Source organism: Ochotona princeps, chromosome 25 (assembly GCF_030435755.1).
Source record: "Ochotona princeps isolate mOchPri1 chromosome 25, mOchPri1.hap1, whole genome shotgun sequence".
Lineage (NCBI taxonomy): Eukaryota > Metazoa > Chordata > Mammalia > Lagomorpha > Ochotonidae > Ochotona > Ochotona princeps.
In genome coordinates this window covers 25402066-25416268 of record NC_080856.1, presented here as the reverse complement: position 1 = coordinate 25416268, position 14203 = coordinate 25402066, and the positions used below count along the sequence as shown (strand labels likewise).

The following is a 14203-nucleotide window of genomic DNA, read 5'->3' as shown; positions in this document are numbered from 1 at the left end:
AGCTGCCCCAGACTGAGACTTCACGAGGAACTTGCTTCTCCCCCAGGCTACAGGTGACCGAAACAGAGACGCACACCCCCGCCCCTCATGGAGCGGGTAGCCCGGAGCTCACCCACCTTTCAAGTCTGCCTGTCTGGGCCCCGTCCCATGTTTCCCCACAAGCTTCTCTGCCTGTTTTCACGCACTTGTGTTTCTGTGTGCCTCACTGTCTGGGCCAGCCATGTCTTCAGTCTCGGTCCTTGGCCTCACTGCACTCGCCCTGCTTCTTCCCAGGCCCAGGAGGCACATGCATGCGTGAGTGCTTGTGTGCGCATGCGTGCACACACATACCCCTCATTCCAAAGCTCTCTGCAGACTTGAGCTGAGGGGAAGGGGTGCTACGCAGAGAGCAGAGAGAACACAACTTGGATAGAGTTTTATTAGCTCAAGATAGGGTGGCCTCCTGTGCTGGGGAGGGTGGAGTCTTCCACTGGGAACTGCCTGCAGCCATCCAGGAAACTGGAAGAAAACAGATTTGGATGTGAGGGAGGCTGTTTTGGTCCCTGTCCCAGCCTTCTTCCCAGGCTCTTAATCCATCCCGTCTGCCTCCCACAGCCCACTCCACTCCAAGGGCTGTCCTCTGGCCGCCTACCAGATGGGCTCAGCTGGGGGGCAGGGCCTTGAAGAAGGCAAATTGTCCCGGGAAGTAGTATCTGTGGGGGTCCTCACCAGCCCGCTCCACTCTGCTGCACTGCTGTTCCTGGTGCTCCTCCAGGTCCTCCTGCAGCGCCAGCAGCAGTTAGCAGTGTCTGGAGGCCAGCCAGGGCCCACCTCCACATCCCCTGAGCAAAGTCTGGGCGGGCCCCCGGGCCCCTTGCCTGCCTCTTGCACTCTACTCTCCATCTTCCTCCCCACCCCTCCGTCCAGACCTGCTGTGCAGCCTCTCCCACGCCCACCTCTGTCCACCCTAGGACCCCTTGCCTGCCTCCCAGCTCCTGCCCCTTGCACTCTGCTCTCCCTTCATCCTTCTAACCCCTCCATCCAGACCTGCCGCGCAGCCTCTCCCACAGGCCCCCATTTCTATCCACCTTCTCAGCCCTGTCTTCTCACCGGCCAGGTTTGTGTCTGTATGGGACAGTGCACCATCCTGCCCAACACTTTATCTTCAGGATCCAGTTTGATGCAGGCCAAGCATTTCCGTTTTCTCTGGGGAGGACAGCACAGGGTGAGGAGAGAGAAATTAGGCATGCCGCACTCCAAGGATGGGAGCTGGGAGCTGCCCACCATGGCGGCCAGCAGGCCCTGCAGTGAAGGGGCAGGGGACTAGGAAATCTCAGAAGGCAAACAAGCCTAACACTTACCAGACTATGGAAGTTGGATGTGTGTAGGCAGGAGTGTTTCCAGACGGCTGTGTGTGTGCACATGTGTGTGAAAGCAAGCATTACCCTCAGATGGGCGTTCCCCATCTGACTTCCACTGCCACGACTCTGCCCCTGCTTATTCACATCTTGGGTGATGTGGTTTGCATCAGCATGCTGGAACCGCTAAGACACTCTGGTCCCCTTCTTTGGCAAAAGGAGCGGAGGCCTTCATGGAGCCCACAAAGCCTGGGAATGTGGCTCAGGCAGTGGGAGCCAGGACCTGGACAGCTGCCATGGGTTTGCCCCAGGATGGCTGATTAAGACTGAGCTGAGCTGGCCATGTATGAATCAGCCCAGGCTGGGCCAGCTTTATGCAGTGGGCAAACCCCATACCACAGGCTTCTTCCACCATTAGGTCTGAGAGAGGAACTAGGAGTTGAACTTCATCCTGGTGAAGACAAGTCCTCTTGTGCCCACCCGCAGCCACAGGCTCAGAGGGTGCCATGGTGGAGGCCGTGACCTCCATCCTCTCTGCACCAACCAGGCCCACACATCCACACCCAGCATGTGGCCCATCACATGCAGCGCCACTCACTCCATTGGGCTTGACTTTGCACTCTGGTTTCTTCCAGTCCTTCTTCCGGCAGTTCGTCTGCTGAAGCTTAAACTCTAGCCTCACGAAGGTTCCAGCTGGGAAGGGCTGTGGCAGACAGACAAACAAGTGCAGCAGCCAGCAGAGCAGTTTTGGGGTGGGGCCTACATGCAGGCTTGCAAGAATACACATGTACACACAGTGTAATGTGCAGCTGAAGGGGTGGGTGGGCCTTCCCTGCAGAGCCAGGTGCTCAAGTAGCCCAAGCAGTTCTGCACCCACTTCCTGGGAACTTTCTTGCCTCCCAAGGCACCTATCTCCCCACTCCCCCATGGGGCCAGCCTCCTAACCGTGTCCACGGCGCTGTCCACACCCATCTCCTGGAAGGCCCACTGCACAGGGGGGTGCTTATGGAATTCCTCCAGGGCCAACTGCAGGCCCCGCTGCTGAGCCGGGGTGAGCTCAGCTCCACTGACACCTGCCATGCCTAGCCACAGCGCCACGGGAATCAGGAGCCTCCTCATGGCTTCACCTGGGACTGTGCCTGGCCCTGCAGAGCAGATGTACACCGTCCTCAGCCTCGCTGCCAGCTGGGGAGCCTGGCCCTCAGGGCTCCAAGCCCATAGCGCTGGGGGCAGAGGTTCAGGAAAGGGGAAGCTGGCTCTTTCCCGGAATGGCCCTCAGTTAGGGCTTTTCATTCCCTCCCACCCTGCCCCACACTATTCCCTGGAGCCAGGGAAATTTCAGCCAAGTTCCCTGCCAAGAGCCTGATCTAATCTCCTTGCGCTGGCTGCTCCCAGAGCCCCTCTCTGCTCTGCCTACAAACCCGTCTCAGCCCACCGCTTGTCCCTCCCCTGTTTCCAGGCTCCTGGCTCCCATTCCTCACCATCAAGCCAAGGACAGCAGGGGGAGGGACAGGGGCTGGAGGCTGAATATTTTGGGGAGGATGTAAACACCTTGGGATGGAGGAGGGTACTCCCAGGGCGTGTAGGACGGCAGGGTAATTAACCCTCCTGGCGCAGGCGCAGGCGCGGGCGCAGCACCTGGCCATCAGCGCGCCCCCAACCCCTTCCCCAGCTCAGAAGATCAGGGTCTCGTGGACTGCCCCTCTCTGGCTTTCCTTGCCTTTTTTCTGGGGTGTACCCAACACCTTCCTCCTCCACCCTTCTGATCCTGTCCACCAATCTACGATTGGGACTACCTGACACCACCAAGAACCCTACCTATCCTGGTGGTCTTGGGACCAAAAAGCCACAGACCAGGAAACTAAAGCCGCCTCCGTGGAAAACCTGTTGCTTCAAATCCAGAGTCTTATCCCGGGAGCCGCTCCTCCGCCGGCCAGCTCGCCTCCGGTCCAGTCGCACCCTCACCTCCTGAGCTGCGGCTTCGGGGTCTCGCCGTTGGAGGTGGGGCCTCGGCCGTCGGAGGTGGGGCCTCGGCCAGTGGCCTACCCGGTCTCCTCGCCCCTCCCTCGTCTCTGGGCGGCCCATACCTCCCCGCAATCCCACCTCCTGGTCATTCCAGCAACTCTAGCTCCTCCCACCCCGGGAGCCAGGCGGGAGCCCGCCAGCCCAATGGGATGGGTCCCGGCAGCCTGACCCTGACCACGGGCTAAGCTGCCCACCCTGCCAGCTCTGCCACCCAGGGAGCACGCCAGGGCCCAGCCAACCACGCAGTCCCAGCACACCTGGCTAAGGAACTAAGACATTCCGCGGTCTCTAGGGAATGTGGGCCCGTGCTGCTCCCCACCTCCAGCGCCAGGTAGGACTGCCTTTTCTTGGGTCCTTCCCGTGTGAACAGCCTGTCTAGCCTTCCCAGAAACCCAGAGTCCCTCAAAGCAGATGAGCCCCCTCGGGAGTTCTTGGGTCCCTGCCCCGCTCCCCCACCCATCCACCTACCCACCTGTCCTAAGTCACAAGGAGAAGGCAGGTGTCTTTCGTTGCCACCTCTGATGTCTGATGTCGCAGATGCGGTGCCGACCCCTTTCTCGTGTTCCATCTTCAGTGGCAGTGGACAAATGAAGGAGTCTCCTGTGGGGTGTTACTGGGGGCCTTCTGCGGTGGCAGGATGGCATGGCCAGCTTGCAGATGCAATGGGAGCTCAAGATATTGGAACTGAGGGCGCAGCAGCTCTGGGGCCCTGGGGATGAGTACAACCACTATTTATCTACTTCCCAGCCTGACGCTAATCATGGGGAACAGAAGCTGTTGCTTAGCTTTCTGAACTTCATCTGTGCAGCAGGGGTGACAAGCCTTACCCTTATGGATGCATTGGGGCTTGAATGGGAAATGTGAAAAGTGACTGATAGATGCCCAGTGTGGAGTACAGCGGGGCTTGTCCAGTCCCTATGCGTCCTGCCAGGAGTCCCTGCTGAGAGCCGTTGCAAGGCGCTCTGGGGGCATCAGACGACGCCTCAGCCCCCATGCTGTCAGTGCCCATGAGAAGTGCAAGTTACTGAAAAATTGGTTTTGGAACAGCTGAGATATGTGAATCTCTGTTTTTCCACTACGGTGCCCAAGATCACTGACCATAAGCTGCTGCTTCTGATCCTGCTCCTGGCTAATGCTCTCTCCCATCCTGCAAATAAAGTAAATCTTAGCCAGCCAACAGCACAAAACACTAAAGCACTATGCCTTGCTGATGTGCCTGGGAAGGCAGCAGGTCACAGCACAAGTGTCTGAGTTTCCCATGAGCCAGGTGGCATTGGCTTTCGTGACCTTTGGGGAGTGAACCAGTGGATGGAAGATCTCTCTGTCCACCACTGACTGTCCCTTTTCCTCTGTCATTCTGCCTTTCAAATGTATGTTTTTCAATTGGAAAAAAAGCAAGAAAGAATGAATGAATCCAGGGCTGACATTGCAACATAGTAAGCTAAACTTCCAGCTTTGGCACCTGTATTCTGTATTGGTGCTGGTTCGAGTCCCGGCTGCTCCACTTCTGATCCAGCTCCCTGTTTATGGCCTGTGAGAGCACAGGGAAATGGCCCAAGTCCTTGAGCTCCTGCACTCATGTGCATGGCCTAGAAGCTCCTGGCTCCTGGCTTGAGATTGGCTCAGCTCCAGCCAATGTAGCCACTGGGGGAGCGAACCAGTGGATACATCCCTCTATTGCTTGTTCTCTCTACATATCTGCCCTGCAAATAAAAAAAATTTTTTAAAGTCCAAATTAAGCAAATTATTAACTCTCAAACCAACTGAGTATATAACAAATTTAAATGATACAGAATATATTTTAAGATTTTAAAAAATATTTATTTTTATTGCAAAGTCAAATATACAGAGAGGAGAAGAGACAGAGAGGAAGATCTTCCAGCCGATGATTCACTCCTCAAATGACCACAATGGTTGGTGCTGCACTGATCCGAAGCCAGGAGCCAGGAACTTCCTCCAGGTCTCCCAGGCAGGTGCTGGGTCCAAGGCTTTGGGCCATTCTTAACTGCAACTGCTTTCCTAGGCCACAAGCAGGGAGCTGGATGGGAAGTGGGGCGGCCGGGATTAGAACTAGCACACATATGGGATCTCCACGCATGCAAGGCAAAGACTTTAGCCGCTAGACTACCACTCTGGGCCCTGAAAATGGAATATTTTTAAAAGATATATTTATTTTAGTGTAATACAAATTTGAAATCCATGCATGAGAGCTATTAAAAATGCATGCTATTAAAAAACACTATGCATGCATTTTTGTCTTTTTCATCCCATATAAACACCTATCATTCCATTTGCACAAACTTTTTGAAATATTAAAAAAATAACTTTAGAGGGTCAGTCCTTGTGGCAGAGTTGGGTTAAGCCAACCCACCCCGTGTTGGAATGCCTGTGATCAAGACTTGCCTTCACTGCTGATGCCCCTTCCTGCTGATGCCCACGCTGGGAGGTAGTAGGCTGTGGCTCAAGTGCTGGAGTCTCTACCACCCATCGGGGAGACCCAGTGGAATCCCTGCCGCCCATCAGGGAGACCCAGACGGAGTCCCTGCCGCCCATCGGGGAGACCCAGTGGAGTCCCTGCTGCCTATGGAGCAGACCTGGACAGAGTCCCTGCCACCCATGGGTGGACCTGGACAGAGTCCCTGCCACCCATGGGTGGACCTGGATGGAGTTCCTGGGTCCTGGCCTGGCCTGCTGTGACTCTCTGCATGCATTTAGGTAGTGAATCAGTAGATGAAAGATCTCTGTCTCTTTCTACCTTTCAAATAAATAACAGCAAACTTTAAAAAAATGATTTGAGAAAACTTCAAAATTTACTAAATAAACAGCATTTCTAAAGGCTCATTTGAGCAATGTCTCAGAACAGGGAGTGGGTAGAGGGTGTGGAGGAGGACTTGGCCAGGCCAGGGAGAACTTTGGCAAGAGCAGCCTTTGGAAGAGAGGTGCGCAAGTCAAACACAGCCTGCCGGGGACAGAAAGGCCAAGTCTGGGAGGCTGGGGAGCAGTGGGGCCGGCGAGGGAGTGTCGTGTTTGGTGTAGATAAGAGTGAAACAGGAAGGACAGGTGCAAAGGCAGCCTGGGATGTGGGACTGTGGGTTAGAGGCAGCCTGGCAGGACTCGGTCAGCCCTTCCCCAGCCTGCTCACCCTGTCTAGCCTTGTTCCTCAGGACAGGGGCCCCCTTCTCCAGCCTGCGCACCCTGTCTAGCCTTGTTCCTCAGGACAGGGGCCCCCTTCCCCAGCCTGCTCACCTTGTCTAGCCTTGTTCCTCAGGACAGGGGCCCCCTTCCCCAGCCTGCTCACCCCAACTAGTCCTTGCCCCTCCTGCCCCTCTTCTCTTTGCAGTCTGGGAAGCGACCTGCCCTTTGTTCGTGTACAGGAGATAATGTTTTCAGCCTGAGGAGGGGAGCCCAGCGCATGCTGATGCTGTGTCCGGGTGGCTCTGGAGCTGAGCCTACGCTGTGGCTGCCGAGGCCCCCGTCCCACCGATCGGGCTGCAGCTGCTTGCGACAGGGGTCTGTCCTCAGCTTGCTGCTGGAAGTCAGGGCTGCTGTTGGCTGGGTGGCCTGAAAATATCTCTAGAAGTAGTAAACTCTGAGGCTAAGTTCCACTTTTACAAACTTGTTAAAATGTTCATTTGAAAAGCAGAATGGGAGTGGGGGAGCACATCACATTCAGGATCAAGACTGCCTCGCACTACTATTCTTCTATCATTTTTAGAAACACTATCCTGTGTAATTGATCAGGCATGGAAAATCAACACAAATTAATTTGAAAGGTAGAGTAAAAAGTAACATTATTTCTAAATGATAGGCTGTATGCCTGCCAAATGCAAGAGAATTTATAGATTATAGGAAATAATAATTTAATAAGTGATAGAATATAGAATCAATAGGTTTCTCATACAGAAAATAATCAGAAAATATTTTTAGAAATCCTGTTTACATCAAGAACAAAAGCTTAAATTCCTAGAAATAAACTAGTAAAATAAACATTATATATATACATATATACATATATATCCTTAAATGGATACTGAAAGGTCTATAAGAAATCCTGAAAAATTAGGTAGAATTAATATTATAAAGGTGTAATTAGGGCCTCGCGGGTTAGCCTAGTAGCTAAAGTCCTCACCTTGCGTGTGCCAGCAGCCCATATAGGCACCACTTCATATCCCAGCTGCTCTACTTCCCATCCAGCTCCCTGCTTGAGGCCTGGGAAAGCAGTTGAGGATGGCCACCTGCATGGGAGACCAGAAAGAAGCCCTTGACTCCTGGGTTCTGATCAGCTCATCTCCAGCCATTGCGGCTACTTGGGGAGTGAACCATCGGATGGAAGATGTTTCTCTGTCTCCTTCTTTTTGTAAAAATCTGCCTTTATAATAAAAATAAATAAATCTTTTTTTTTTTTTTTAAAGTATAGTTAACCCTAACTTAATGTCTACATTTAACCAGAAAAGACAAATTATTTCTAACACTAATATGCACGTAGGCAGAGTCTGGGGTTCTGACAAACTGGACTGGTCTGCTGGTGCTTGCAAGAGCCAGAATGATTGTGGGACAGACCAGGCTAGGCTGTGGCACCTGCCAGGCCACCTGAGAACCATTTCAGACTGGGACACAGCACCTGCTGGCACATGGAAGACCCAGAGATCGGAATGGGCCTACGAGGGGAAATTTGGGGACTCCCTGCTGGCTCACTTCTTCCATGGCTGAGCATGAGAGCTGGGACTGGGAGCAGGACAGGCTGGTGTAGGCTACTGTACCAGCTGACAAGTGCCAGGATTGGGTATGAATCATGTCAGGCTGGACTGCAGCACTCCCTGGCAGTCACAAGATCTGGAGCTGGGAACATGCCTGGCAGGGGAACTCTGGATACTCCCTGGTAGGCTGTACCTACCACTGGTGAGAACAAAAACCAGAGCTAGGGCACACCAGGCTGGACAAGGCAGCGGAATCCGTTGGCACACATGAGGGCTGGGTCTGGGGGCAGGCTGTGCTGAGCTAAGCTGTAGCACCAATGGGTATGCAGTAGAGCCAGATGGGATGTGGGATGGATGAGAACAGGCCACAGCAGAAGCTGGCACACACACACACACACACACAAAAATGGGGCTGGGAATGGGAGTGATGGGGGCTAATAGGGTTCACCCCGACGAGGTACTATGGCACCTGCTGGTATGTGTGAGGACCCGGGTCTGTGGCAGGTTGGCTGGCCTAGGCCACAGCATCCATCAGTCTGTGTGAAAAGCTGGGGTGGGGTGGAACTGAACAGGCAGCTTTATCCACCAGTCTGGGCATTGACTGGTGCAGGTGACACATGCAACCTGGCCCTGCCCTGGCTGGCACACGTAAGTCTGAGGTCACCCCAGGAGAGGTTTCTTGGGTGACTCCCCAGTTGGACTGCTGGATTCAAATCCTGGCCACAGGGACCAACACAGGATTTTTTGTCCAATCTTGGAGTATCTGTATCGGGACAAGGCCTCTGAGTTGCTGATGCTTGTGCAGTGGAGCTCGTGCCCAGATGCACATGGGGACATGACGGCCAGCTCATCTAGGCCAGCAGAGGATGCTGATTGCCTTGTCAGAGGATGGAAGGTGGACTTTGCCAACCAATAGACCTTGGAAAGATTTCCTCAGTCCTGGAGCAAAAAAAACAAACAAACAAAAAAAAAACCACTTTTCAGAACTATCAAAACCACTCCTCGAAACATTCTTCCCCACATCGGGGCCTCTGAGACATCATCAAATGACTGACCTCCATCCCTGGGTGCTGATGTAGTTTGACAACAAGGATCAGCAACCCCCCCTTCTTCCCTGCCGACATAGGAGAAAAAAACTGAAATTTTGTCCCACCCACCTTTCATTGTACCTGACCGGAGTTCCCCACCCTAATCAGAGGCCCACATGGGTATGCATACCTCTCGGTTATGTAAATAATATGCAAAAGAAAATTAAAAATTAAAAAATAAACAAAAAGTGGAATGGAATAGGAGCTTCAGTACTAAATTAAAAATAAATTTTGAAATCTTTCAAAAGAAATAGGTTCAAATATATTTGAGAATTTAATGCATGATTAAGGTAGCATTTCAAACCTTTACCAAAAAAAGTGTATTGTTTAACAAATGGTGTTGAGATGCATGGCCAGTCTTCTGGAGGAGACAGAATGGAGGAAAACTGTTTTCCTGTCTCACTTTTGATGCTGCGATAAATTCCAGAGGAATGAACCAATTCACACTTGCTGAGTACGTGAAGCTTTTGTTTGTTTAGTCACAGCCTGTGGGGGAGGCATAACATGAACCCCAAGTGCCAGAGGAACCGACCAGTGAATGCCACCACATGACCATCAATTCTTCCCCGTGATAAAAAAAGAAAAAAAAATACACGGCTTACAGTTTCCAAAGACAACATGGTTGTAATGCAGCTTTATGAGGCAAGGAATTCCAAATGTTTTTCCAATAAGAAAACAAGGCCCAACCCCTCTCACAAGTAAAGAAAGCAAATTTGAACCAACGTCTCAGACAGCCAGAGATAAGGAGTGTCTGCGGCCGTGGGTGGTGAGCAGGCCCTCTCACAATTAGGAGAGGCAGGCTGGCAGTCTTAACCAGTGGTAAAGCGCAAATATCTTTTGGCCAAGCAATTACACTCTTGCTAATTCACGTCTACCCTGTGTTCAGACATGTATCTAAATGTGTGAGTACCACGGAAGTTACTGCAGCATTATCTGTAAGTGACAAAATATCAGAAACAATTGGAATATTGATCAATACGACATCCCTTGCACAGAAACTGCACAAGTTAACAACAATAATGTAGAGGGCATGATGGCTCAACTGGCTAATCCTCCACCTTTAAGCACTGGCATCCCAAATGGGCACTGGTTCATGTCCTGGCTGCTCCACTTCCCATCCAGCTCCCTGCTTGTGGCCTGAGAAAGCAGTGGAGAATGGCTCAATGCCTTGGGACCTTGCGCCCATATGGGAGACCCGGAAGATCGGTTCAGCTCCAGCCACTGTGGCCATTTAGGCAGTAAACCAGCAAATGGAGGATCTTTCTCTCTGTAAATCTGCCTTTCCAATGAAAACAAATAAACCTTTAAAAAGAAAAAAATGTCATAGGGAGAGTGATTGGCACAGTAGTTAAAACTTGGTGTGGGGGCGGGCCTGGAGCAGTATCCTAGTGGCTGAAGTCTTCACTTGCACGCGCTGGGATCCCATATGGTTGCCAATTCATGTCCCAGCTGCTCTGTTTCCCATCCAGCTCCCTGCTTGTGGCCTGGGAAAGCAGTCGAGGACGGCCCAAAGCCTTGGGACCCTGCACCCGCGTGGGAGACCCGGAAGAGGCTCCCGGCTTCAGATCAGCTCAGCTCTGGCCATTGGGGCCACTTGGGGAGTGAGTCAGAAGACAGAACTTCCTCTCTGTCTCTCCTCCTCTCTGTATATCTGAATTTCTAATAAAAATAAAATCATTTAAAAAAATAAACTTAGCATGGGAGTGGGGCTGATGCAGTGGCTCAATTAGCTAATTCTCCCCCTGCAAGCGCTGGCATCCCATATGGGTGAGTCATTGCACGGTGGGTGGGGCGGGGGCACTTTGCACAATCTTAAATGTATTACCCATACATTCCTCCCCCCACCCCTTTGGTTGTATGAACTTTCTCCACTGAAAAGTATTCCTGCCGCATTGGGGGCTGTTCGTGTCCTGGGTGCTGGCTAGAGTTAGCATGAGGGTGAGGACATGAACTTCATCTCCCTATGTCCCTTCAGGCCTTTTGGCCTCACCAGGCTGTGTCTGCAGGATGGGAGAGGGCTGTGCCATCAGTGCCCAGGGGCTTCTGCCACCCATCTGGCTCCTGGTGCCTCTCAGAACCTGTTCGGGGGTCAGTGGATCAAATCCCTTTGCTCCGAGTATCCTCATTGCAGGAACACTGCTCTGCCCAGTCGTTCCCATGATTCCTTCCTGTGAGTTTATACCTCTCTTTTCCTTTGAGGTCATCTTAATGATGCTTTGAGAAATGCACTGTGTTTAACTGGAACCTGTGAGTTGCTTAAAAATGCAAATGACTTCATTGAAGCTGTGTGTTTCCATGTGAATGTGGATGGAGTGGCCCAGCCAGTGATTTCCCAGACCCTTGAGCAGCTCTGCTGTGGGTGTGTGGACCTCAGCGTCTGTGCAGCTGACGTCGGGAGGCGGGGTGGTCACCAGGGCACTGCTTCTGTGAATAGATCACTGCTTCGCACTGTGGGGTCACTTGAGGACTTGGTGTTTGTCCCCTTTAACCCTTCCACCTCCTCCCCTGGGAGGACTTGGCAGGAAAGCCCCTGCAGATGCAGGGCATCTGGCCTCAAGGACTGTGGGAAATGCAGTCTCTGTTCCTTAGAAAAGATCCAGTCTCAAGTGTTTCTGTTTGTTTCTTTGGCAGCAGTGCAAACAGACTAAGAAAAACCCGAACTCCCAAAGACCTGAGTGTGTATTTAGGGATAGAGTCTGTTTTTTAAAAAAAAGATTTAAGGGCCCGGCGGCGTGGCCTAGTGGCTAAAGTCCTTTCCTTGAACACAAAGGGATCCCATGTGGACGCCGGTTCTAGTCCCGGCTGCTCCACTTCCCATCCAGCTCCCTGCTTGTGGCCTGGAAAAGCAGTCGAGGACGGCCCAAAGCTTTGGGACCCTGCACCCGTGTGGGAGACCCGGAGGAGGTTCCTGGTTCCTGGCTTCGGATTGGCGGGCACCGGCCGTTGCGCTCACTTGGAGAGTGAATCATCGGACGGAAGATCCTCCTCTCTGTATATCTGACTGTAATAAAATAAATAAATCTTTTTTTAAAAAGATTTAATTATTTTTATTGAAAAAGCAGATTTACAGAGAAGGAAAGACAGAAAGATCTTCCACCCGTTAGTTTACTCCCCAAATGGCCACAATGGCCGGAGCTGAGCCAATCAGGAGCCACAAGTTTCTTCCGGGTCTCTCACGTGGGTCAGGGTCCCAAGACTTTGGGCCATCCTCTGCTGCTTTCCCAGGTCACAAGCAGGGAGCTGGATGGGAAGTGGAGCAGCCGGGATTAGAACCAGTGCCCATTTGGGATGTTGGTGCTTGGAGGTGGAGGATTAACCAGTTGAACTAACATGCCTGTCCCGAGTAATGTCTTAACAGGGTTACGGGAATAGACCTTGTCCAACATGATTGGTGTTGTTACAAGAGCAGACACACACACACACACACACACACACACACACACACAGTGGCAGCGAGCTTCAGACAAGGAGAGCGGCCTCAGAGGAGGCAACCCAGGCAGCCCCTCGATCTCCTGCCCAGAGAACTGGAGCAAAGTTAATTTCTAATGTTTATGCTGCCAGGTCTGTGGTACTTGGCTATGGCAGCCCGAGCAATCTTAGCCTCTCAGAAAAATCCTTTCCTAAGATTTGGTTCCACGTCCCGAACCTGGTTATTTGAAAATCTCTTAATTTTGTGCGACAGAACAACCACTTGTGTTTTGTAAGCAAGATCTCAATAAGGCTTGGATGGCTAACACTACACATGAAGAGCAGAACGCTGTCATTTATCTCCATAAAAGATGAAAAATGAGGATGCTTTTTCAATATTTGAATGTAGAACAAAATCAGACTTCCATTTGAGTAAGTGAATGAAGCTTGGCAATTAAACTCCGGGTAAATCGGTAACAAGCTCTTATCATTCATCTGTCAAGGACATTCAACAGAGCAATAGGGAACTTTCACCTTTCAGATTGCGCAGTAGCAGCTTCAGGAATCAGTCGGCGTTGGGAACCCACGGGGCTTGCCAAGAACCCAATCCCAGCCCACCGAGCCTCTCCCCGGATCTACCAGCAGAGGGAGTCGCTGAGCTTACACTGTCATACTGGGTCAACAGCTAGTCGGGCTGTTTCGTAAATAGCATGGCTGTGGAATTCTTTTCACAAATATTGACTCGTGGTTTCTCTTAACTCCATTCTGACCAGACTCCATGTCTGGGCTCCACGGACCTTGTGTGCGTTGATCAGAAGTGGAAACGAGGACAAGACAGGGGAGAGCGCAGCGCCTGCAGCAGGGCCAGCAGAAGGCATTGGCAGAGCCCAGAGGTTGTGAAACTAAAAACGCACGACTCTTCTTTTGAAATTTAACTTTTGGCATGTAGGGGCTAGCATTTAGGATGGTGGTTAGGACCCTGCTTGGATGCCCCATCTCGTATCAGAATGCTTGGGTTCCAATTCCAACGTTATCCTGGCAGGCACAGGTGGTGGCTCAAGCATTTGGGCTCTGCCACCTGCGTGGGAAACGTGGATGGAATTCCTGGCTCTTGGCTTGGGCCTGGACCCAGCCCTAGTTGCTGTGGGAATCTGCAGAATGAGCTAGAAGCTGGAAGTTCTTTCTCTGCTTCTCTGTGTCCTGGCCTTTCAAAGAAAATGAAAATAAACTTACCATATACGTTTGAATATATACTGAATATATATTTATGCATATACTTCTAAATAGTGGTATACTTCTAATAAAATATATATGTAATATGCTATAGGTTAATATGTTTAGTGTAGTTAAAATTTGTTTTGTTAAATTTGTTGAATGTAATGTTTTAACAAAATATTGCCATGTAGAAATCATGTTTTATTATTTATTTTTTTAAAAGATTTATTTTTTATTGGAAAGTCAGATATACATAAAGGAGGAGAGACAAAGAGGAAGATCTTCCAGTTGATGATTCACTCCCCAAGCAGCCACAATGGCCAGAGCTGAGCTGATCTGAAGCCAGGAACCTCTTCCTGGTCTCCCACGGTGTTGGGCCGTCCTCGACTGCTTTCCCAGGCCACAAGCAGGGAGCTGGATGGGAAGCAGGGCA

General features: G+C 51.5%; 1 protein-coding gene across 1 annotated transcript; it reads right to left on the bottom strand.

Annotated features, from left to right (window-relative positions):
* Positions 1-400: 400 nt before the first annotated feature.
* Positions 401-3391, bottom strand: RARRES2 (retinoic acid receptor responder 2). Its single transcript, XM_058681461.1, has 7 exons — positions 3303-3391; positions 3156-3221; positions 2283-2482; positions 1936-2040; positions 1090-1185; positions 632-760; positions 401-498 (listed from the first exon to the last, which is right to left on the bottom strand). Exons 3-6 carry the CDS (start codon positions 2454-2456, stop codon positions 641-643), a joined length of 495 nt encoding a protein of 164 aa, XP_058537444.1. The 5' UTR covers positions 2457-2482; positions 3156-3221; positions 3303-3391; the 3' UTR covers positions 401-498; positions 632-640.
* Positions 3392-14203: the final 10812 nt, after the last annotated feature.

Bases quoted from the DNA above. Each gene is read 5' to 3' on its own strand.
- RARRES2 (XM_058681461.1), bottom strand. From the start codon at position 2,456: ATGAGGAGGCTCCTGATTCCCGTGGCGCTGTGGCTAGGCATGGCAGGT. The intron at 2,041-2,282 runs GTTAGGAGGCTG...TGTCTGCCACAG, and splicing joins TGGACAGCGCCGTGGACACG to CCCTTCCCAGCTGGAACCTT. The intron at 1,186-1,935 runs GTGAGTGGCGCT...TGTCCTCCCCAG, and splicing joins GCAAAGTCAAGCCCAATGGA to AGAAAACGGAAATGCTTGGC.